The 26,222-nt window shown below is 38.6% G+C and overlaps 1 protein-coding gene across 1 annotated transcript in view; it reads left to right on the forward strand.

The window, feature by feature from the left end:
• Window positions 8,400-26,222, forward strand: part of HNMT (histamine N-methyltransferase) — a 47,154-nt gene continuing 29,331 nt past the window's right edge. Inside the window, exons 1-2 of the mRNA XM_005676183.3 lie at window positions 8,400-8,746; window positions 18,032-18,084. Coding sequence (XP_005676240.1) covers window positions 8,610-8,746; window positions 18,032-18,084 — 190 coding nt within the window. The 5' untranslated portion in view covers window positions 8,400-8,609. The remainder of the gene's footprint in view (window positions 8,747-18,031; window positions 18,085-26,222) is intronic.

Raw genomic sequence — 26,222 nt, forward strand, 5'->3', positions numbered from 1 at the left:
TCATGGGGTCTCAAAGAGTCGGACGTGACTGAGTGACTGAACTGAACTGAATTTTGGGACCCCTTGGGCAAGTGTATCCTTTTAGTCTCTGAATCATTCACAGCCAAGGTCTCAGTTAGAGGGATGTTTTAACCCAGAATATTCTTGAGCATGTGCCCCTGCATCAAATGCCAGAGAAGTTTGCTTACCATGACTGCTCTCTTTATAGAAATTTCTCTTACATGAACTCTTAACCTTCACTAGATCCTTAATTCAACACAAGACCTAAAGCTTAGGGTCACTAAGTCAGTAACTGAGATGATATGTATTACAGACTCAGGCAAACCATGTTGGATGAGTTTATTATTTTATGCTTTTCTTTCTTTCTTTTTTTTGGTCAATTATCCAGTTCCTGATAATTTACCAGGTTCTAAATACTTACCAACCTCTGTCTTTGCAAGGAGATCTAGACTTTTTCAGGTGACTTTTTAAATTGTTGGTTTATTAAATAGGAAATAAGTTATTGGACTATTTCTTCTTTGTCTTGTCTGATTATCACCCTTAAACATTTTGTACAAGCTTTATATCTCTAGAACATCACTCTTTACTCATCTACAGATTTTAATATTATTTGTCTGCACAAAAAACCCTCTTCTTGTTAAGTAATAATTTCCCAAATATTTCTTCTGCATTATTTTGTTTGGTTTGTTTCCGGATCTCTCTCTCTCTCTCTCTCTCTTTTTTTTTTCCTATTACAATTAAAACGAAACCATATTAAAAAATTGTGATTGTAACAACTGTGCCATTAAAAATAAGACATATGACATATCATCGCTTGTGTGAGCTTCAGCAATTTACATTCATAAAATATGGCCAACTCTTACCTAGTCCAAGTTCAGTCATTAACTGGGAGGTGTTGAGGCAAGGAATAGCTGCTCTTTTCAGAAAGTCGAGCATCTGAAAAGATGGCAGACTAGGGTCCTAGAGTGTCTTATCAGGGTCTGGGTGCTAGTTTCTTTTATAGAGCAGAGAAGAGGAGATGAGGAAGTAAAGTAAAAGCCTAGGGGAGGGGATGTATTAATTTCTTCTTTCCTGTAGCCTTTCACAGACAGGCAAGGTCAGAAAGTCTCCCTGTGAGCTGAACAAAAGGACTTTAACATTCAGGTAGAGGAGCAGGGTTCCCCAAGGTCATCATGTAGGCTTATAGCTATGCTGCTAAGTCACTTCAGTCGTATCTGACTCTGCGCAACCGCGTAGACGGCAGCCCACCAGGCTGCCCCATCCTTGGGATTCTCCAAGCAAGAACACTGGAGTGGGTTGCCATTTCCTTCTCCAATGGATGAAAGTGAAAAGTGAAACTGAAGTCACTGAGTTGTGTCCAACTCTCAGCGACCCCATGGACTGCAGCCTACCAGGCTCCTCCGTCCATGGAATTTTCCAGGCAAGAGTACTGGAGTGGGGTGCCATTGCCTTCTCCGTATAGCTATAGACAGCATCTTTAGACAGCATCTTTTTACTGATTATACCAACAAAAGTAGCGAAAAGTGAAAGTGAAAGTCACTCAGTGTCCAACTCTGCGACCCCACGGACTATGCAGTCCACAGAATTCTCCAGGCCAGAATACTGGAGTGGGTACCCGTTCCTTCTCCAGGAGATCTTCCCAACCCAGGGATCAAACCCAGGTCTTCCACATTGCAAGTAGATTCTTAACTAGCTGAGCAACAGGTAATGGAAAGCAAAGGTTAAAGTAAAAGAAACAGATCTAACAGGGAGTCAGATTTTGTGCTTACCTGTTTCACAATGACATCTTATATAAAGTCAATGGCTGCCTATCCATAGACTATTTTAGGTTATCAGTTATTGACAGTTTTGATACAGTGGCTCTACTAGCTATGAATCTACTTTTAGTTTCACAAGCCTACAATAATTTTTTTTAAGATAAAGACTAATCAGGACTTCAAGGAATATTAAAGATCACCTAGTTCACCTTCTTTCTCCAAATTTACATATTACATGGAAAGTAGGGGAGGAAGCTTACATCATTTATCCAGTGTTGTTTAGTTAGCAAGGGGTTAAGCTTGTATAGCACTGAGTCTCTTGCTTTTTGGCTTGTTTCTATACTTATGAGAAATTTAGCCAAACACCCTGCTGAAACTAAGATTCCTGATACCCATTATTTTTGTCTGAAAATGCCAGTCTAATTGAACTCTAAATTTTTACGTACTATGATTTCCTGATTTCAAACCTCCCTTCAAGACCACTGTTGGCAACTTACTTGCTAAACTTCAAAGAAACAAACACATCAAGTGAGCCAATCAATCTGTATAAAACATCTTCCTCCTCCTTTCTTGCCAAGAGAAAACAAAATGGAACTCTTCTAACTATTTGATTATGATAATTTAACAATATTACCATTGTCATATACATACATGCTAGGCTATGCAGCATATTACTAAGGATAGGATAGGAAGCCAGTCCAATAATAACAGCGCTCAGAAGACTATATATCAGGGTGAACGGAGAACCAAAGAATCCTATGCACAATAAAAATGGATCAAAATTAGAATTTTGCTGTTTATTTTTCTCTTTTGTTCATTTTTCTGTTTTTTGGTATAGAAAATACAGACTAATAAGAATAAACAAGGGAAATCATTTGCTTTTTGACCTAGCACAGAGAGTATTATATTAAGAGATAACTTAATATAATACAGAACAATACAGAATTACTCCACTTTTTCTTTGTTCTAACTGTCTGTAACATGGAACAAAATCTTCATGTTGGAAAGGTACAAAAACAGTGAGAAGTAATATGACATAATTTTAAAAAAATGATACATGGAGTTCAACAACACAAATTTGGATCCAGACTCTTATTTCATGAGTTATATGATCTCATACAACTTATTTGCTCTGAGTCTTGCTTGATGATATCAATAGTTCCATCCCCAGAGCGTTAAGAGAATTAAGTGAGATAATGCATGGAAGGCACTTTGACACAGAAACAGTCCAAGAAGTGGTAGGTAATAGGGGACAGAAGCCCAAAGTAGGTTAAAAACTATCTAAGAATTCTAAATTTAACAATCTGTCAAGGCCTTGAAGAATCGGATCCCAATGTACTGAAATAATTTCTAACAGCAATAATGATGCTATTGCTACCAATCTTTGAGAACTCATGGCAAATGACAGATGTGCTAAACTGCTTGCCCAAATTTTCAAAAAAGAGGGGAAAAGAGGATTCTCAAAACTTAGTAATTCCAACCAGCAACTAGATGTTTTAATCTCCACGACATTTCAGATGAGTTACGGATTATGAAATGGATATTCTAAATGCAATTTTAAAAGGAAGTTGTGATTGCTAAAGCCAGCATTTAGTCAAGTGCAGGTCATGCTGACAGCAACAAGGTTTCCTCTTTTTTTCTTGGAGGGGCTAAATGCCTAATCAGAGAAATGCCACAGTGTATCTGCATTTCAACAGGGTATGTGACAAAGGTTTCAGAAACCTTTAATATACACTTATTAATATCCAGAGGGAGCTACTAAAATACAGTACTCTCCAGATTATTTGTCATAGTGCCTTTTCCCCCCCATCTGCAGAGCAGCTGAAAGAAACTAGGTTAGGCAGAATATTGTAGAGAAACACAAGTCTAGTCTAAGCCTGGACAGTGACACTCTGCACGGGTCAGGTAGTCTTTGAGACACTGTTTATCTCCAAACATCATTTTTTAAAGAAATTCTGAGAAACTAGAGTATGTCCAAAGAGGAGACCAGCATAATGCATTATATAAAGCTATATATTTTTAAAAATGCAATATATTCTAAAGAAAATAATTAGGATGTGTTATGGACTCAATAACACTTATTAAAGCTCAACATTCAGAAAACTAAGATCATGGCACCTAGTCCCATCACTTCATGGGAAATAGATGAGGAAACAGTGGAAACAGTGTCAGACTTTATTTTAGGGGGCTCCAAAATCACTGCAGATGGTGACTGCAGCCATGAAATTAAAAGACGCTTACTCCTTGGAAGAAAAGTTATGACCAACCTAGATAGCATATTCTAAAGCAGACACATTACTTTGCCAACAAAGGTCCATCTAGTCAAGGCTATGGTTTTTCCAGTGGTTATGTATGGATGTGAGAGTTGGACTGTGAAGAAAGCTGAGCACTGAAGAATTGATACTTTTGAACTGTGGTGTTGGAGAAGACTCTTGAGAGTCCCTTGGACTGTAAGGAGATCCAATCAGTCCATTCAAACGGAAATCAGTCCTGGGTGTTCATTGGAAGGACTGATGCTAAAGCTGAAATTCCAATACTTTGGCCACCTCATGCGAAGAGTTGACTCATTGGAAAAGACTCTGATTCTGGGAGGGATTGGGGGCAGGAGGAGAAGCAGACAACAGAGGATGAGATGGTTAGATGGCATCACTGACTCGATGGACGTGAGTCTGAGTGAACTCCAGGAGTTGGTGATGGACAGAGAGGCCTGGTGTGCTGTGATTCATAGGGTTGCAAAGAGTTGGACATGACTGAGTGACTGGACTGAACTGATGGACTCAATATTTGTGTATTTTCCCCACCCAAACCATACACTGAAATCTTAATCCTTAATATAATTGTACTTCGATGTGGGGGGTTCTTTGGAAGGTGTTAGGTCATGAGAGTAGAATACTCACAAATGGGATTCATACTCTTAGAGAAATTTCAGACAGCTTGTTTATTCCTTCTTATGGATAAAGATGTAACAAGAAGATGGCTATTTAAGAACTAGGAAATGAGTCCTCACCTTACATGTATCTGCTAGGTCTTAATCTTGTACTTTCCAGTCCCTATTTCATGAGAAATAGGGGCTTCCTTGGCAGCCTAGTGGTTATGAATCTGCCTTGCAATGCAGAGGACATGGGTTTGATCCCTGGTTGGGGGAACTAAGATTCCACATGCTGTGGGGCAGCTAAGCCCTTGAGCCACAACCATTGAGCCCAAGAGCTACAACAGAGAGAAAACTATGAACTACAACGAAAGATCCCAGGTGCCAACTAAGACTCAACATAGCCAAAAATAAATATTTTTAAAATGAATAATGGGAAATAAATGCTGTTGTTTAAGTTACTCATTCTGTAGTATTTTTGTTACAGCAGTCCAAATGGACTAAGAATTACTATGGAAGAGACACCTTTGGGAATAGGGCTAGTCCATAAGTCAATTACAAAATTTTTAATGAGTTAGTTATATGGACAAGGAATTAGAATCATTCTGTTTAAACAACCAGAGATAAGAGTGTTATGTAGAAATTATAGGGAGGCAATGTGTGCAGATTTTGGCTGAATATAAAGACTTGTGAGAGCATTGGTCTTGGGATTTGACCGACTGGAGTTACACGCCTAGCCTACAACACCCTAGATACACTGAGCAAAGGACCCAACACCTCAGAATCTGTTTTTTTATCTGTCATGTAGGAACATTCACAGAAGGACTACAAAGTAAAAATCCTATACTGAATTTGAAAAAATTTCACATAGTTCCTGGTACATTAACAGTCAATAAATGGAACTCTGATTGTGTTAATAACAGTTAGTGTTGCCCAACAAGAAAAAGGTTGAAGAACCTCTGATTATGGAAAGCATCTTCAGAGTGAAAATGATCAAGCACATTTTTAATCACTTAAGATAACTGAAAGCCTACTGTGAGCAGCACATGTCAGAGTAGCTATGACACAGTTTCTATCTCTCTGAACTAGCAATCACATGGGGACCAGCCAGGGAAGTGAGGCAAATACATTAATAAACCACGACACAAAGACAAATGCTATCAAAGTTACAAGAGGCTCAGAAATTGAGTACATGAGTGCTAATCCTTTGGAGGGAAATATGGAAGGCTTTGTGAAAGTGGTAGCTTACGGAGAATGGGGAAAATTTTCATGGGTGGGGCAACAGAAGCAGCAGCACTTTATATACAGGGAGGATCTCTTGTGAAGAAGAGGTCCAGGCAGGCAGACACAGGGACAGATTCAGATAAGCAGCAGGGTTTGCAGGGATCCAGTGGCAAGTCTCAAGAAAACTGAAACATAAATCTAAATGATGTGGAGGTGGGGGTGGGTCACAGGATGAGTCTTGGACTTGGAGATCAGTGAGGAGATGGACAGTAGATATCTGGGGGAGAGGAGTGACTTTATCAACACTGTTTCAAAACCTGAAAGCTTTCAAAACCTGAATCTGGCAGTGACAATAAACTTGGCTAGGATCTGTGTGACTCCGACTGCAAGAAAGCCAGTAAGAAAACATGTGTATACCTGTGGCAGATTCATGTTGATGTATGGCAAAACCAATACAATATTGTAAAGTAATTAACCTCAAAATACAATAAATAAATAAATATATATATATAAAAGAAAAATAGCACAATAGGTTAAAAAAGGTTGGGGGGGATCTCAAACATCATGGAAGCAAGGAGAATGGAGAAGAAATCCTTAGTGAGTCACATATGGTAAGCAGGTTGTTGGGGAAGGTGTGACAGTAAGTTAGACGGTGATGGCCTCAAGTGAAGTTTAAGTTAAAGGTAGTTTTCAGTAGGAAGATCAAGATTAAGGTTAATTTTTCCCAGCAGAATAGCTCATAGTAAACCATTACTAAATATTTGTTCAGTAGATGAATCACATGAATGAATGATCTGGATTGAGGTCTAAATAGAAGAGTGGAAAATGATAATAGATGAATTAAAGCTGTGGGAGTCAGTATGAAGAGGGTAAGGCTGGCTGCATAGAGATGGGAGTTAAGCAGTTACACATACAGAGGGAGGCCTAGGAGCTAGATTAAGGGTCTGCTTACCGATGCAGGAGATGTAGGAGACAGGGGTTCATTCCCTGGGTGGGGAAGAGCCCCTGGAGGAGGAAACGGCAATCTAATACTCCTGTATTTTTGCCTGGAAAATTCCATCAACAGAGAAGCCTGGTGGGTACAGCCCACGGTGTCACAAAGAGTCAGACATGACTGAGTGGCTGAGCACAAGCACACAAGGACAACCAGAGCCCAAGGATCAAGTCCTGGCCAGCACCTGATTCTGTGCAGCCCACGAGCTAAGAATAACTTGTGCATTGTTAAATGATCAGAAAAACATCTGAAGAAAAGAAATATTTGGTGACAAGGAAAAATAAATATTAAACTCAATTTTCAGTGTCCATAAATAAAATAACTGCTTTTTGGTTGTCTTATTATTGCAGAAAGGACCAGCCTGCTCCTTAAGCTGTATTAACATGCTAAAAGGACTTTATAAATATTATCTATATAAATCTCACTACAACCTATGAAACATAACTCATTCCCATTTTACCTATGAGCAAACTGAAGCTTATATTTCAGTAAAGTTCCCATAGTTCATTCCAGACTTCCCATTCCCCTTGGATAAAAGCCCTGGCTCGAAGTAGTGAGACCATGAGGTGCTTATAAAAGAGGGTTGAGGAGTGTGCTGAATGCTTACAGGGCAGCTTTGGAACAGAATCAGAAGAGGAGAATGGTTTAGGCAGACACATTTCTAAGACTGGTGTATGAATTAATTTAATTCTCATAACTGCTCTGTGATTTGGATCGTATTATTATTAATATCCCATGTTGGTATAGGGGTGGCCTTCTTAAAGACCATTTCCTAGATAAAAGGCTCAAACACTTTGAGTCTTTTCACAGGGGACATCACATGGCCTCCAAAGATTCATCCAACCGTAAAAGTCTAGAATCCCTTTTTCAGAAGTACTTAGGAAAGGCTTCCAATGGGTTGAAGGGTTCCAGTGTCCCGCCTTCTTCCCCTGCAACTGGGCTCTCATACTCCTCATTCCCTCCTCCACCCTCATCCCCTAAACAGGCTTCTCAGACCTTTCAGTTAATTTGAGGTTGGCCGAAACATTCACTTAGGGTTTTGGTATAACATTTTATGGAAAAACCTGAACGACCTTTATGGCCAACCCAAAAGCTCCGTTCCTGAATCACAACAAACTAACCAGCACCTGAAGAAGTGCGGCAGAGTTTCAAGTTTAAGTGTGCTGGGGTGTGAAGGCAGGAAACTCTCCTACAGAAAGCCTGGAGGCAGATGACAACTGTTTGTCACAGATTCAGCAGCTGTCTCTAGAAGAGAAAGAAAGCCTTGAACTGGCCTGTTTCTTCTGTCAGTGTGGTTACTGCTTTGGTGGCCACTTTCCCACAGGGAATTTACCTGAGGCAGCTGCTGCCAAAACAGGAAGTGATCTGAATGTTGTCTGCTTTTACAACATTCTGAACTTGAGTTGTAAAGCAAGTTTCAGCAGTGGATTTACTGCTCTCTGTTACCACCTCCTTTTCTTCTAAGATAACTGCGGCCTAAAATAAATAAATTTCTATTTTAAAAAATTAAAAAAAAAAGATAACTGTGGCCCGGTGAAGTCTCAGGGGCACAGTCCTGTGCAAATACAGACTTAGTATCAGCTTTTGCACACCCAGCCTTGCCAGCACTTTCAGTTCAAAGCAAGACTGTTGTAGGGTTTGTGTTTTGTTTTTTTTTTCTTCCTGGATAGAACCCAGTGGGGAGTGAGGAGAGAAAGAAGGAACTAGGAAGGGAAAGGAAGGAAGTTAAACGTCCCTTCCCTCCCCGTCTCTCAGAAAACCAAAAATGGCATCTTCCATGAGGAGCCTGTTTACTGACCACAGCAGATACGTTGAGTCTTTCCGGAGGTTTCTCAGCAATTCCACGGAGCACCAGTGTATGCAGGAATTCATGGACAAGAAGCTGCCGGGCATAATAGCAAGGTAACAGCAACAGAAAACAGGCCGTCTTTTGTGCAAGGGACAAGCCTGGGCGCGCTCTGTGCAGTGATAGATGGGTCATGCGCGGCGGCAGGCTGGGCTGCGGGAAAAGGGGAACTGATAGCAGCTCGGCTTGTCCCTGAGCGGCCCTGCACCCCGTCTGCCGCGTTTCAGTTAGCCGATCACTAGAAACATTGAAAAGCTCTGATTTGTGCGGATTTCAAGCTGCTCGGAGATAAGCGTTAACCCTTTGAAGGCACAAATTCACGTTCCTTTGGGAAAAGATAAGATCCAAATCTTTCAGATGAGATTTTTCGGCCCTCCTCCAAATTTTATGTTTCAAAAAATCCCAGAGTCTAGTGTTCTTTGAATTAGAATCAAATAATTACCAAATACTGTTTACCCCTGGGGATTGAGTGGATGCCTCTCAATTCTTCTAACACCCCTTTAAATTCATTTTCCTTATCCATTATCATAGTTACCACTCTCCAAAAGAAAAATTGTCTTTTTACTTTCAAGTTAATATTAACAATGTGGCCCTACCAAAGCATTTTTCCATTATCAATGAAACTCACTAGTTCTTATCCTTCTGGCAGACTGCTTTTTTTTTTTGTGTGTGTGATTAATGTGTTCAATTTGTGCCAGAGCTGATAAGCATTATGAGAGTAACAGATTCCACATGGTAAAGATAATCAAATCACCTATCTGGGGGCGGAATGCTGTAACCTGACTCTGCTTCAGGAAATAATGATGGAAAACTGGGAAAAATGACTGTGGATCCAATTTGCAACAGCAAAAAATAAAACCCAACAACAACAACTGATATTTTAGTCTTTCTGCTGGATTTTTCTGTTATAGGCCTGAAATTCTTTCACCAGGGCAGTTAAATCTGCCTGACTAGAAAATACATTGTTGGGTGTATAATATGTGGAATTTTGTTTCCTTTTCTATCTTTTATTTGTCATGGTTCAGTTTTCATTTTTTTTTAAACTGAGTGTTATATTTTAAAAAATAATAGGATAATAGGACTTCCCAGGTGGCGCCGTGGTAAAAAATCCGCCTGCCAATGCAGGAGATGCAGAAGACACAGGCTTGATCCCTGTGTGGGGAAGATCCCCTAGAAGAGGAAATGGCTACCAACTCCAGTATTCTGGAAAAATTCCATGGACAGAGCAGCCTGGTGGGCTACAGTCCACGGAATTGTAAAATGTTGGGCATGACTGAGTGACTGAGCATACATACAATAGGAAAATAAAGCAAAAATCAAAGCAGACAGCAAATAAACAATTTTTAATCCAAAAACAAATTATAGTTTCTTTGGGTCTTTTTGCTCATTTCCAAAATTAAAGGTAATGAGTTGATTTCTGAGTTCTTTTGCAGTACTAAGCATCTGTGTTCTAGTCTGCGGTTATGCAGATCCTTAACTAAGTTTGCCTTATAGTGGTAATATCCAATTAGAAATCATCTGAATCATTTTAAAGTAATTTTTTTTCTGAAGGTGATGTGAAAGGAAATTTAGCTAAAGGACTTTCAAAACTGCTACTTAAAGTTGTTTATCAGTTATCAATAGGCAACATGTCTGCTTAATTTTTCAATTTTATTAAAGCAAGATGTGCTCATATTTTTAAAAATCAAATGATTCTGAAAAGTTTACAGTAACAACAACAACAAAAATAGTGGTTTCCTGCCCTAACCACTCCCATTCCTGATTCATGCTCTCTATAGAGACAATGACTTTCAACATTGTGAAATTATTTAGTTATTTCTTATGGAATTTTCTTTCCTGATTCTAAATAACATGTTATTCTCTTAATTTTGATGTATTAAAAGTGCTAAATAAACATGCACATCTCTCTCCCCACCATGTCAATACAATATATATATGTACATATATAGCATGTATATATATGTGTGTGTATTTATACGTGCATGTATACCTTACATATGCCTAAATTTTTATTAGTTTATATCATATCATTTTGTCTGTACATATTATTCATAACTGAACAGTGCATTTATACTATATTACATTTCATTTCATGTATAACTTTTTGTTTTTGCTAGTTACCTATTGATTTTAGTTTATATTCTTAGTTTTCTATGTACCTATCACTATTTATACCCCAAACAGAAATATTAATCTCTCAACATATTCCAACAGATCAAGTAATCTGTTAATTTTTCCTCATGGGAACATTGTTTCTGGACTTTTCTGTTCTTTTTTTTCCAGTTTGGCTTGATTTGCTTTTGGCCTGATAAGGGAATTTACTCACCTTATAGAAATTCTCTTCTCTCTCCAGTGCTAAATTCTCTAACCTGGATTCCGTGCTGTGTTTTCTTTGGTTTCTTTAATCTCTTAACCCCATGCTAATCCTTTAAGGGCTTTCTAAGAAAGAGTGCGTGGGAAGCAAATTTTTTGAGACTTTGCATGTTTAAAAATGCCTTCTCTCCGCTCGTCTTTGTTAGAGTTAGATAGTTAGGGTATAAAACTCTGCACTGAAAATGATTTTATACCAGAAATTTAAAGATGTTTCTCCATGGTCTTATAACCACTAGAGGGCTTCCCTCATAGCTTAGTTGGTAAAGAATCTGCCTGCAATGCAGGAGACCAGTTTTGATTCCTGGGTTGGGAAGATCCTCTGGAAAAAGAAATGGCAATCCACTTCAGTATTCTAGCCTGGAAAATCCCATGGACAAAGGACCCTGGCAGGCTACAGTCCATGGGATTGCAAGAATCAGACATGACCTAGCGACTAAACCACTGCCATAGCCACTAAAGTTACCTCTGAGAAACCTAATGCCATTCAAATTCTTCATCTTTAGCTTGTGACCTTTTGCTACTGTGTTTTGTTTTTGGTTCTTTTTTAGGATCTTCTCTTATATCTAATATTCTGAAACTTTAAGATAATAATTTATGGTATAGGTGTTTTTCACCCATTTTTGTGGGTAGTCCCTGGGCCATTTCAATTAAGATTCAGATCCTTCAGTTCAGGGAAGTTTTGGTATTATTTAATCATTCCTCCCCTCTTTTTTTGTCCTTCTGGAACTTTTATTCATCAAACAGAGGACCTCCTAAATCAATTCTCTAATTTTCTTCTGTTTCCAATTGCTCCCAATTTTATCTTTCAGCCCTCTATTGTTCAGTATTGTGTTTTTAATTTCCAAGAATATTCCTTTTTTATAGCATCCTGTTCATCTTTCATAGATAGTCTACCTTCCTTTATCTGTTATAAAATTGTCCTCTGCTTTCTGCATGTTTCTTCTGAATTCACCTTTTCTGTGTCTTCTGGTCTCTCTGTCATTGCTTTCCTGTTAGCTCAGTCAGTAAAGGATCAGTCTGCAATGCTTGAGACCACCTGCAAAGCAGGAGACCCTGGTTCAATCCCTCTGCTGCGAAGATCCCATGGATAAGGAAATGGCAACTCACTCCAGTATTCTTGGTTGGGAAATCCCATGGACAGAGGAGTCTTGCAGGCTATAGCCTATGGGGTTGTAATGAGTTGGACATGACTTAATGACTAAACCACCACCACCACCATGTTAGGGGAGCTCCCCAACTACCTGATAGACCTTGGTTGTCCATCCAGTTAAATAATGAGGCACTAAAAATTGGTTCCAATCCTCTTTGTGTATGTACTGAAATAGTCTGTTGAGCAGCTGACTTGTTGTAGTAATTAGATGTGGACTTAGCTCTTGATGGAGGATTCTCAGGTACCAATATAGATAAGTTTATTGGTGAGATGGGTTATTTCCTCAGGGAAGAATTATTCAATCTCCTGTCTGGGGGTAGAGAGCAGAGTGGAGAGGGCTATAGTATATAGCTATAAATAGTAGCTTATTGTTGTCATCATGAGTACATCATAAGAAATGCTGGGCTGAAAGAAGCACAAGCTGGAATCAAGATTGCTGGGAGAAATATCAATAACCTCAGATATGCAGATGACACCACCCTTATAGCAGAAAGTGAAGAAGAACTAAAAAGCCTCTTGATGAAAGTGAAAGTGGAGAGTAAAAAAGCTGGCTTAAAGCTCAGCATTCAGAAAACGAAGATCATGGCATCTGGTCGCATCACTTCATGGGAAATAGATGGGGAAACAGTGGAAACAGTGTCAGACTTTATTTTTGGGGCTCCAAAATCACTGCAGATGGTGACTGCAGCCATGAAATTAAAAGACGCTTACTCCATGGAAGGAAAGTATGACCAACCTAGATAGCATGTTGAAAAGCAGAGACATTACTTTGCCAACAAACATCCATCTAGTCAAGGCTATGGTGTTTCCAGTAGTCATGTATGGATGTGAGAGTTGGACTGTGAAGAAAGCTGAGCACTGAAGAATTGATGCTTTTGAACTGTGGTGTTGGAGAAGACTCTTGAGAGTCTCTTGGACTGCAAGGAGACCCAACCAGTCCATTCTGAAGATCAGCCCTGAGATTTCTTTGGAAGGACTGATGCTAAAGCTGAAGCTCCAGTACTTTGGCCACCTGATGTGAAAAGCTGACTCATTGGAAAAGACTCTGTTGCTGGGAGGGACTGGGGCCAGGAGAAGGGGATGACAGGGCATGAGATGGCTGGATGACATCACTGACTCAATGGACATGAGTTTGAGTGAACTCCGGGAGTTGGTGATGGACAGGGAGGACTGGGGTGCTGCGGTTCATGGGGTTACAAAGAGTCGGACATGACTGAGTGACTGAACTGAACTGAACTGATTGTTGTCACATGTAATGCATTTACCCTTGCCTGGAAAATAGCAACTTTTCAATAATTCTTAGGTATCATCATACTATATGAAATGGAATAACAGTATTGTCTAACTCACAGAGGTGTTATAAGAATTCAAAGGGTTAATTCATTACAGATGGCCAATGAAAAGTGTGAGAGTGTTAGTTGCTCAGTCTTGTCTGACTCTTTGCACCCCCATGCACTGTAGCCCCCTAGGCTCCTCTGTCTATGGGATTCTCCAGGCAAGAAAACTGAAGTAGGTTGCCATTTCCTTTTCCAGAGGATTCTCCAACCCAGGGATCGAACCTGGTCTCCCACACTGCAGGCAGATTCTTAACCTTCTGAGTTACTGGAGACAGCCAATCAGTTCAGTTCAGTTCAGTTGCTCAGTCACGTCTGAATCTTTGGAACCCCATGGACTGCAGCATGCCAGGCCTCCCTGTCCATCACCAACTCCCAAAGTTTACTCAAACTCATGTCCATTGAGTCAGTGATGCCATCCGGCCATCTCATCCTCTGTGATCCCCCTCTCCTCCCGCCTTCAATCTTTCCCAGCATCAGGGTCTTTTCAAATAACTCAGTTCTTCCATCAGGTGGCCAGTGTTGGAGTTTCAGCTTCAGCATCAATCCTTCCAATGAATATCCAGGATTGATTTCCTTTAGGATGGACTGGTTGGATCTCCTTGCAGTCCAAGGGACTCTCAAGAGTATTCTCCAACATCACAGTTCAAAAGCATCAATTCTTCTTCAGTGCTCAGCTTTATTTATAGTCCAACTCTCATATCCATATATAACTGCTGGAAAAACCATAGCTTTGACTAGATGGACCTTGTTGGCAAAGTAAAGTCTCTGCTTTTTAATAAGCTGTCCAGGTTTGTCATAGCTTTTCTTCCAAGGAGCAAGCGTCTTTTAATTTCATGGCTGCAGTCACCATTTGCAGTGATTTTGGAGCCCCAAAATATAAAGTCTGTCACTGTTTCCATTGTTTCCCCATCTATTTGCCATGAAGTGATGGGACCAGATGCCATGACTTTAGTTTTCTGAATGCTGAATTTTAAGCCAACTTTTTCACTCTCCTCTTTTACTTCCATCAAGAGGCTCTTTGGTTCTTCACTTTCTGCCATAACGGTGGTATCATCTGCATATCTGAGGTTATTGATATTTCTCCCAGCACTCTTGATTCCAGCTTGTGCTTCATCCAGTCCAACATTTCTCATGATGTACTCTGCCTATAAGTCAAATAAGCAGGGTGACAATGTATAGCCTTGACATACTCCTTTCCCAATTTGAAACTAGTCTGTAGTTCCATGTCCAGTTCTAACTATTGCTTCTTGACCTGCATACAGATTTCCCCACAAAGACTGAGACAGAACTTTGGGTGTCTTCTGAGGTGGTATGGGTCAGCAGAGGACTGCTGTAGGGGCAGGGGCTTTGGGTGCAGTAGACCTGGGTTTGGCATAAGCCCTATTGGAGGAGGTCACCATTAACCCATCATAGAGCCACTAGAACTTACATAGGAGTGGGGAAACAGACTCTGCAAGGGCACAAACAGAACCTTGTGTGCACTAGGACCCAGGAGAAAGGAGCAGTGACCCCACAAGAGATGGCCAATAGGCGCAAGTTATAATGCCCAACATTACTAATTCTTAGAGACATACAAATCAAAACTAAAATAACGTACCACCTCACACTGATCAGAATGGCCATCATTAAAAAGTCAACAAATAACAATTGCTGGAGAAGATGTGGAGAAAAGAAAATCCTGCTACACCGTTGGTAGGAATGTAGGCTTATGCCCCCACTATAGAAAATAGTGTGGAGGTTCCTCAGAAAGCTAGAAACAGAATTACCATATAATTCCAGCAATCCCACCCCTGGGCATATATCCAGACAAAACCATAATTCGAAATGATATGTGCACTTCTATGTTCAGAGAAGCACTTGTCACAATAGCCAAGACATGGAAACAACCTAAATGTCCATCAACAGATGAATGACTAAAGAAGATGTGGTGTATACACACAGTGGAATACTACTCAGCCATAAAAAATGAACCAAATAATGCCATTTGTAGTAGCATGGATACAACTAGAGATTATAAGCTAAGTGAATCAGAAAGAGAAAGACAAATACAGTATGAGATCTCTTATATGTGGCATTTAAAAAATGGCACAAGTGAATCTATCTATGAAACAGAAACAGAATGATGGCCATAGAGAACAGACTGTGGTTGCCAAGGGGGAAGGGATTTGGGGAGGGTGGAGCAGAAGGTTGGAGTTAGCAGATGTAAGCTTTCATATACAGAATTCATAAACCACACGGTCATATAATGCAGAGAACTATATTTGATATTCTGTGATAAACAGTAATGGAAAAGAATATAAAAAAGAATGCATGTATCAATGTATAATTGAATCACTTTGCTCTATAATGGTAATTCACACAATGTTGTAAACCAACTGTATTTCAATAATAAAAATTTAGAAAAACGATTCATGTAAATTACATAGCTGTGCTTAAAACAATAATAAGTTGGGTACTTGTCATGTGCAGACACATTTCTAAAGGATTCACATAAATTATGTCACTTAATCCTCACAAGTCTTTCAAAAAGCAGATACTGTAATTATAACCCTATATGGTAGGAGGTATTATTATACTATTTCTTAGTAATAAAGGTACAGAGAATAATTCATTCAAGGTAACATATTAGTAAGCTACGATTTCAACCTATGCGCCTAGGTGCTCTGCTCTGTAACCTCACTATTCTATCCACAGATAGAAGCATCTTCAAGAATTAATCAAGTGCACAGACAGGGATGGGTATATTAAGACTTGTGATCATGAGTTGGAAGATAATTAGAAATGAGGAAGGCAACTCATTCACAGATGTTCTTGACTCTATGCTTTCTAGTATTTTTAAGAACCCTGGTTGAATCTGTGTTCTTCCTGTCTCTCTGGCAGGCTCCGGACTTTAGCCAAAAACCTAGCTTGTTTAGCATCCTAAAACACAAACAAGCACCATTCTTTCAGTTCACGTTTCCCCTCCAGTCTCCTCTTTTTCCTTTTCACTCTTTCATCCTTTTTCAAAAATCTCTATATCTTTTTTCTCTTAACCAATTTCACTTTTAATCCCACTGCCATCTGACTCCAGCTCTCAACTTCCTTTAAAGCTGCTGTTAAAGGATATTCATATTGCCAGATATTCATATTGCCAAATTCAATGAAGAGTTGTCTTCTTTTTTATTATTTAGTTGTACACTCTTATGCCTCTGACACTATCATTGGCTTTTTTCCTTCTCTAATTCTCTGATCACCTCTCTGAGCTTTCCTGTTTCCCTCTGTGTCTTCTTTGTGTGTTCCCCCATTATCCCATTACTTTTAAAACCTGGTACTGTGTCATGATACCACTATTATTCTCTTTGCAATATTCTTGCGAGATAGACTCTGTTCTCTTAGTTTTGACCATTGCTCTATGATAATTCTCCAGAATACATCATTGATCCAAATCTCTCTTCTACCCAACTTCAGTATTGCATATTCAAATATCTGCTGAATTCAGATTTATCAAAAGCCTAAAAACACAAAACAAACAAAAAACTGACAAAACACATAAACGTCATAAAATTACATCCCCCAGCTCCTTTTTCAGTACCTGGTCATCCAAACTGGAAACATGTGGCAGTCACTGTGCATCTCCTACTTTTTTCTGACCCATTATTTAAAAAAAAATTTTTTTTTTCATCAATCTAAAGAAAGTCCTACTATCACATCCCAGTCCATCAAGTCTACTCTATTGCTATACAGAGTCATAAACTTGTCTTTTATTATCTCAAAATTCAACTTGAGAGAAAAGTAGTATTTTACTCATGTTTATATATCAGTGCTTAGGACAGGCACATAATAAATGTTTAATTAACATCTGTTTATTGAAAGGAAGTTAGCAAGAGGAAGGAAAGAAGGCAACTATCATAGAGATAGTATGAATCACCTTAGCTTTTCTCCCATCTACAAAGAAAGAAGTGTGTGTCACTTAGTCATGTCTAACTCTTTGGAACCCCATGGATGGTAGATCACCCGGCTCCTCTGTCCATGGAGTTCTCCAGGCAAGAATATTGGAGTGGGTAGCCGTTCCCTTCTCCAGGAGATCTTCCCAACCCAGGGATTGAACCTAGGTCTCTTGCATTGCAGGTGGAGTCTTTATCATCTGAGCCACGAGGGAAGCCCATTTACAGTGAATGGCTTATTATAATAACCAGACTCAAAGGTCACTTTTTTTGCTTTTATTCTCTGAACAGTCCTTAAACAAATGTTATTTCCTACCTCTGAGATGTCTATAGTGCTATTTCTAAAAGTCTCCCAGTTTAAGACTGTTAATGAGTGGAATCTTTACTTCCGAGGATTTGTAAAGACAGCAATATAACCACTGAAATGATCAATACCTTTCATATTGGCCTAATTTTTGTTCACTGTAATTTTCATCTGTTCTCTTCAACTAGACTTGATAATCAGATTTTATAAACTTCCTGGCACATTTTTCTTAAACTATATAATTTTTTTTTCAGCATTGGAGACACAAAATCTGAAATTAAGATTCTAAGCATTGGCGGTGGTGCAGGTATGAACAATGCATTTTAAAATGTGTATTTCACTCCAGACATCATGAACTTCCCTCATAGCTTAGTCGGTAAAGAATCTGCCTGCAAATGCAGGAGACCTGAGTTCGATTCCTGGGTTGGGAAGATCCCCTGGAGAAGTAAACGGCAACCCACTCCAGTATTCTTGCCTAGGTAGCTGGTTACAGTCCATGGGTTCGCAAGAGTCGGACATGACTTAGTGACTAAACCACCAGACATCATGCTGCTTGATGGCAATTTTGTTTGTTCTTTAGAAAAGTCATTTTCCTTCACTTTTGGAAGAGATTAGTTTATTAAAACTAGTAAGCGCCATATCACTTCAACTAAGATTAATGTCGCCATATATTTATTGGGTCTAGGACATCAGATTTCATTATTATCTGTAATAGGGATAAGTATGATTTTATTTTTTTAAACATATAAAAAGCATAGAAAAACAGAATAATTTTGAAGATGACATTGAATCAGATGATTTAACTGTTCATAGTAAAGGAAAATTTCAAAAGACATTCCTTAAGTTTGTGCCACTTTAACAAGATCCATAGACGGTTTAGTGGTTTGCGAACTATTGCTGGTGCATGAGGAGATAAGCATACCCTGGAATGTAAATCAATACACAGCTCCTTTCACTGAGAAAGCATCACTATGGAGAAAAGTATGCTTCATGACATAGTGAATTTACCCTCTTGTGGCCCCAGTCTTTGAGTCGCCGTGGCCTAAGCCATTCCTTTCCTCTGACTCAGGTTCACAGCTGCCCTCTAAGCATTCAGCACATTCCGCAACTCCCTTTCATAAACAGTTCATGGTCTCACTACTTAGAACCAGTGCTTTTATCCAAGGGGAAATGGGAGGTCTGGATAGGCAGATTAATGAGGGTGTAGTTTCTAACTCTGCCACTAATGAACTGTGTGAACCTGGCTAAAACATAAGCTTCAGTTTGCCCATCAGTAAAATGGGGGCAATGAATTATGTCTCATAGGTTGTAGTGAGATTTATACAGATAAGTTTATAAACTGCTTTTCTAAGGTGCAGGTAGGTCCTTTCTACAAAATAAGAAAATTTATCTCCAGACTTTGCCACATATCAAACTCCTGAGTAGTGTTTGATTTAAATTGCTAGTCGTCTGAAAGTCTGAGTTAATATAACACATATAGTATATATAATAATATATATTAACATAATATATAGTCATATTATTTATGTTATATAATGTACTCATATATAATAATATAGAGTCATATATATTATTTATGTGTTGAGATCCTTATTATTGTTTTATTTTAAAACAATCATGGAGTGATGGTTAGTAAAGGTTACCGCTTGGTCACAAGTGAACACTGCATTACCACTTGTCACACAGTGTTAAATAGTGGTTTCTTGAGTCTCTTAAGTGTAATTGTTCTAATCCTACATGAGTGAGTTCAGTTGTGGCAACACAACACATCTTAACACAAAGATAACCAAGAGCCCTCCAATGGAATAGGATAGTTTTTTATGTCATCTAGTGCTCATTTTTCATAAAATACACTGTGGTATAATGTAATAAGGACTGACTGTTAAAGTAGTTTTACTTTATTATCATCTTTCAGCAAGAAAACAGAAACCAACAAGGACAGGTAATGAAAGATACTGTCATGAATGATCTAATACATTGTGTTTAAGCTAAAATACTCTATTATTGCTTGTGATCTTTTATGTCCTAAGGATTATAAGATTGATGAATTGCTCAAAGAGTGTCCTATTAATTCATTTAACCAAGACAGTCATTTCCAGTGTGTTTTGCATATGAATTTAAGGCCACCACAGGAAATGAGACTTATCATTTGATGGTGTCACTTGTGCTTGGACAAGAAGAGAAGCCCTACAAGGAAAAGTAATTAAAAACAGTCTCTACCATGGCCAAGTTAATTGACCTTTTAATATAAAGTTAATTGAATTTCTAATGTAAATTTATCCAGATGCTTATAAGCTATCTAGAGAAAGGAACATTTGCCCTACACAGTGATTCCTTACATAAAGGTGCAAATAGGGGCTAATACAGAGAACTTTTCAGAACAGAGGGAGTAATGCTTGGTGTTCTTCTGACTGAACCTTAACATTGTATTAATAACAAGGTCTGCCTTGAGGGAAATATGGGTGCCCGTTAAGGTCACTCTTCATAAGACACTGATCAAAAACATAAGAACTGCAAGAGAAATTCAAGCTGTAAATACTTAGCCCTCACTGCTCAAGTAAGATATGAAATCAAAAGTAATACACTTAAAATCCCTAGGTCTGAAAGCCCTTGGCATGAAAGAACAGAAAGGTGTTTAAAGGGAAAGGACACCCCACTCAGTTAGTTTGAGTGTTTATATACCAACTGGGAGATACTTATCTAATAGTTTGTCATTGACTAAATGCAAGTACTGGGTGCGCAGAAGAAACACACTTTATTATATAGTGAGGAACTTTCTGTCCTTGCCTTAGAGAAATGGTCTCCCTGCATGTTTCACGATCTACAGTGTTCCTGAGATTTTGCATTATCCTGTGGCTAAGTATCCTTAAAAATCCGCTGCTGAACTCCAGTCCCCAGTAGATAAGGTCATTGGCCCTGCCTTATACCTTGTGTTCTGCTCTAATGCATCTTACAGGGTTCTGCTCCAGTCTTAGCTTATGAGCCTCTCTGTTTTCACTTCCTAGATGTTTTCTTCCTGGATGCCTAGGCACCTCTAGATCATATTCTCCGTATATTTAATGTAAATATTCTCTCTGCATTCACAATGGTGCTACCACTTCTTACCATCACAATGAAAAAAAATCTACCGAAAGAAACAGACTAAAAACTTTCCTAAATCAGATTCCAGCATTTATATTACTTAATGTTCATGCTCTTTGGGGACCTGTTTGATTTTCTTCTCAGAACCATGAGTAGGGGTGCTATGCACCCTTTCTGTCTTCTGTCTCTTCTATTTGTTGTTGTTGTTGCTGAGTTGCTTCAGTTGTGTCTGATTCTTTGTGACCCTATGGACTGTAGCCCACCAGGCTCCTCTATCCATAGGATTCTCCAGGCAAGAATGCTGGATTGGGTTGCCATGCCCTTCTGCAGGGTATCTTCCTGACTCGGATTAAACTCACGTCTCTTACATCTTCTGCATTGGCAAGCAAGTTCTTTACCACTAACTCGATTGGTATTTGGGTGGAGAGGGATTTCATAATCTGAGGAAGAATGTAAGAATTTTGAAAAAGGTATTTGGCAATTCAGTTCAGAAACCAACCAATTATTAAGGCTCTGTGCAGTTCAAAAGAAAGGAAATTGGTGGAAAATTTTTCGGTGTTACCCATAACTGATCTACCACATCAATAAAATACAGTTAATAAGCAATGTTTATTCATAGATTATGTTTACTATTAGGAGAAGTTTTGAAATAAATACTATGGGTATTCAAAAAGAGGAAATCAGGAGAAAAAAAATCATGTACAGAAATACAGACCATGGAGTTTTTACAGAGGCCAAATGGGGGTAGTGGTTTAGTCACTAAGTCATGCCCAACTCTGGAGACCCCATGGACTGTAGCCTGCCAGGCTCCTCTGTCCAGGGGATTCTCCAGGCAAGAAGACTAGAGTGGGTTGCCATTTTCTGCTCGAGGGGATCTTCCCGACCCTGGAATAGAACCTGGGTCTCCCGCCTTGCAGGCATATTCTTACTAATTGAGCTATGAGGGAAGCCCAGAGGCAAAATAAGGAAGTGTAAAGTTGTATATGTGCCTGAGTTTGTGTGCTTTAATGAAATAAAGTGCGCAGTGGGAATGCTTTATTTGAGGTATCAGAGCATTTGTGTCGTGCTGATTTCAGCAACTGTTTTTACATATTGAGAGGAACCACATTGTATTCTAAACCTTACAGAATATGCTTTTTGGTCCATTGTCAACATTGATGCTTCCTAAAATTAAACTACCCAATGGAGCTATTATTCAACTTTTAATGAGTATTGTCTTTATGTTTGATGGTACATAGAGAAAAAGAAACCCATATTCTTTTTGGTAAGGGAGAGTGCTATTAATTTGCAGTGCACACACTTATGCCTGGAAAAATGTTCCAGAAAGCAGTAATGGGCAATGTGTTCTTGCTCTGGGCTCTGCTAAAAGGAGAATCATTTTATCTGTTTCATTGTTCAATTCTTATGTTCAAATGCCAGAGAATTTTATTAGGTTTAAACAGGACTATAACTTAAATAATCTCATTGTATCCAGCTTTCTACTTCTTTTTATTAACCTATTATGTACCAAATCAGCTGTCATACCTTATATAATAGTGTTTACATTTATACAAAATTGTTCAATCCACTGAAGCAACTCACATATGAAATACAGGTGGTATGGACCCTCTTATATAATTTTTCTGATAATAATTATGCTGACATGTTGAGAGGGGTTAGGTGGTTTTCTTCTATGACATATAAACATCAACAATAAGACAGAGATTAAAACATAGAAGAGAATTTAGAGATCATCAACACCCTCATTCTACAAACTGAAAACCTGAGAACAATCAAGAAAGAATAAAACCTAGGTCTCTTAACTAAAAAAATAATAGTCCAACAAACTGTACTAAACAGATATAAAAGTTAATTGTTGACTTGGCAAAAGAGAGACTGGGTATTTAGTAAGGACCAGCTATTTGGAAATCTAATTTTATCAGATTTTTAATCTTGTTTTCTTTCATAAATGACATGTTAAGGTGACCCTGAAGTTTAATTTTCTAAGTGAGGTGAATAGAAGTTGAAATGAATGTAATTAAGGCAAGAACTGGAAAAGTTGGTCTATCCAGTTTAGAAGCAGAAGCTGGTAGGAAGCAAAGGTTAATGTTTCCAGTGTCCTCAGGTAAGCCGCTAGTCTACATCAGCAACTAAGGAATGGTTGAGGAAATACAGGAAATGCAGGATTTTTTTGCCTGAAAAAAAAAAATGTATTTGAATATGCTTATTGCCATCTTCAGATATTTCCTATTAAGCAAACCACAGAATATTTGGCCCTAAAGAGCCAGTGGTTGAAAGAGAAAGTTTTTTGTTGTTGTTCAGTATTAAAGTTTATAAATGATCAAGATATGTGCTTTCACTTCTGAAAGCACTTATCTTTGGACGTAAAGAGCTACCTGTCATGTTAGGAGTATTAGCTTAGGCTGGAAAAATACTTTTCACATATGCTATTCAAGGGACTCAGGCACTGACATGTTGGGTAGTTGGGCTACTAAAGGTGCTTTCAGTCCAGTAAACCTATGATCTTATGAGTAACCTTCTAGAAAGAGTGGTGTGGCACCACTTTTGGTTATACTAAAGAAGTGAAATTCAAATAGAACTTCTAGACATGCAGATTATTTTTAGTCTGGATTTGAACTGCTTTATAACTTGACCTGAATAAAACTGGTTCACTTATGTACAGCATTTCCTTCACAACCAGAAGGATATGGACTTGGGTTCTAGTTAATCATTAACCTGTAGGATTTAGGGCTGTCTACTTCAGATAATTTGGGGCCTCAGATGTAAAGTATTCTTAAAGGTATTCATAACTGTGCTATTTTAAAATAAACTATTCTCCATATGTAAATTTACCAAAATAGTTTACCTGATTGTATTGTATTTAAAACTTTGAGTGAAGTATTGTTAAAGACAGGTATACTGCAGAATTGAGAGGCATGAGCATAATACTACAATATTGGCACCACTGTCATTAAAACCAAAGTAAACAAGATTGTTTTGGCTAATTCAATAAGGCCTGAAGCAGGAAAACAGGGTTTAATGAGCAGAGTGAAGACAAAAGTATCATTATCTGCAGATTAAATGACTGTACACTTAGAAAAGCAAATAAACTCAGTCGTGCAGCCTTACAATTAATAAGAATGCACAATAAGAATGTAGTAATGGCCTGATACAGGTAAATAGGAAGAAAGCAATATGGTAGATCCACATTTCTTTCTGCCAGCATTTTAATGTTTTTCATTTACAGGTTGGCTATTTACGATGTACTTAGAAAGTTCATGGCATGTGGCTATCTGTAATTTTGCTGAGGGACAGATTTGTGTCTGCCCAGTTCTTATGCCAGTTTAGGATGCATTCTCTTAGTTGGTGAATGTGCTTCTACCTGACATAAACTAGTGAATAAAATTTTGTGATTTAACACACACAGTCATATAACCCTGGTATAGGTTGTCTATTTCCACTCTCATTTCCATCCTAATCTTATATGCCACAAGGAGGTTGAGGGGAGCAGTCCTAGAGATTGGGGGTCAAAACCCAGGGTCTTCGAGGCTTTGTCTCTATTAACAATAGCAAACTGATAGAAATGGTGAAAAATATTGGATAAGTAAGCTACTGACATACAAAATATAAGAAACCTATTTTGAAGAAAATTTTTACTGAGAACAAGTTGACAAGATTTAAAAAGCAAATATGCCATAATGAGGTTACAGTGGCATGAAAGCTTTCATGTACAAAAGCTAAGTGTAGGAAATGAAATGAAATTTTCCTGAAAGTAGCATGGCATTATGTATCAAGAACAGTAGAACAGTTCTAATATTCATCTAATGCACAAGGAGCTTGTGACAAGGTTGTTACAATACTGACATACTTCATAAACAGCCAATCCCTGCAGTCCCAACAAGGCCTCTGCTGCTCTTCAGTCCCTCCTTGCAGAGTCTGTACATCCTCCCCATTCTATGTATCTCACCCCCCTGCCTCTAAGGTACCCAGCAATGGGACTGGTCTTGCCTGCCCAGGGGTCTTCTGAGAATCTGCTATAGTTCTTCAGCCTGTATCCTTTGAAAGAGCTGGCATCTGAGACCTGTTATTTTGGGTTTTGTTTTAATATCACCACAGATCAAGGTTCTCATTTTAACCATTAATTCTTGGTATGAATATGCAAAAAAGATTTTGCACAGTAATTCATGGTTCATTGTCAGATGCCTCATAATAGCAAAAAGTTTAAAACTAAGTGTAACTAACTATATACCTTTTAAACATCACAATATTGTAAGTATAGAGTTTACCTCTCTATGTAATGTACTGAAGTAGCAAATATCTTTGTATTTAAAAAATGTAAATTGAAAGGTAAGGCAAAATTTAGTCTGTTTTTGAGTTGTTTGTTGAATATCACTGCACCTCAATGTTCAGAACCCTTTGGGACATTTTAAGTTTGTGTCTCAGAGAATATTTTGGTAGTAAGGGTTTTCTTCTGCAGTTGCAAAGCATTCAGGCGGTATTCTTCCTGGGCCAACAGCCAGAAGACACGAAAGCAAATGGCAATGCCCTTTTCCGCTCAGAATTTATATTTATAATCCCCTTCCTGAGACTCTCCAGCTATCTTAATATTCCACTCTCATCTTTCCATACCAACAGAACTGCCTCCATACTGAGGCTCACAGTGTAGAGGTGGGTGGAGAAAAGAGAGAGAATGAGGGAGGGAGAGAGTTGCGGGGGGTGGGGGGCGCAAGAGAGAGACACAGAAAGGGAGAGGGAAAAGAAAAAGACAAGAAAAGGGATCTCATCAATAATCTTTTATCTTTTGCACTGCAGCTCAAAATCAAGTCTGATTTTGCTCTGGTTGCAAACTCATAGCTGAAATTATTTTTCATCACTAAGCAGAGAGTTATCTGGGCAATTTTTCTCCCTAGAGACAATTTTGTGTGTGTGTGTGCCTGATATTCTGGTAGAGGGAACAAGGAAGATCATAATCTTAATGCAACATGTAATAGAATAAATTTTTTCCTGCTGATTATCTAAAGAACTCATATATATTTTGATGTGAGAAATGAAGCTAGAGTAGATGGAAATCAAATGGCTGGAGATACTGTGACTAGCCTTTAATCCTCCATTTTCTTGACCTGGAGGATGTTTTTATTTGGGGCATAGCCTCAGGGTTCTCCAGCTGGGCTTTGTGTTTCATTTAATGTAGCTCAGTCAGAAAGACAAGCCATCATAAATACCTGATGAGTGCTCTTTCAAACTGTCTTTTTATTATGGAGCTGCCCATTTATAAAGGCACATCTTCATTTCCTTCTTTCCCAGCCTCCTTGAGACTTCTCTTATATATCACCTTTCCCAGGAAGCTTACATGACCACACAATTGAAAATCATGAACGCTCACAT

The sequence above is a fragment of the Capra hircus genome, chromosome 2 (genome assembly GCF_001704415.2).
Source record: "Capra hircus breed San Clemente chromosome 2, ASM170441v1, whole genome shotgun sequence".
Lineage (NCBI taxonomy): Eukaryota > Metazoa > Chordata > Mammalia > Artiodactyla > Bovidae > Capra > Capra hircus.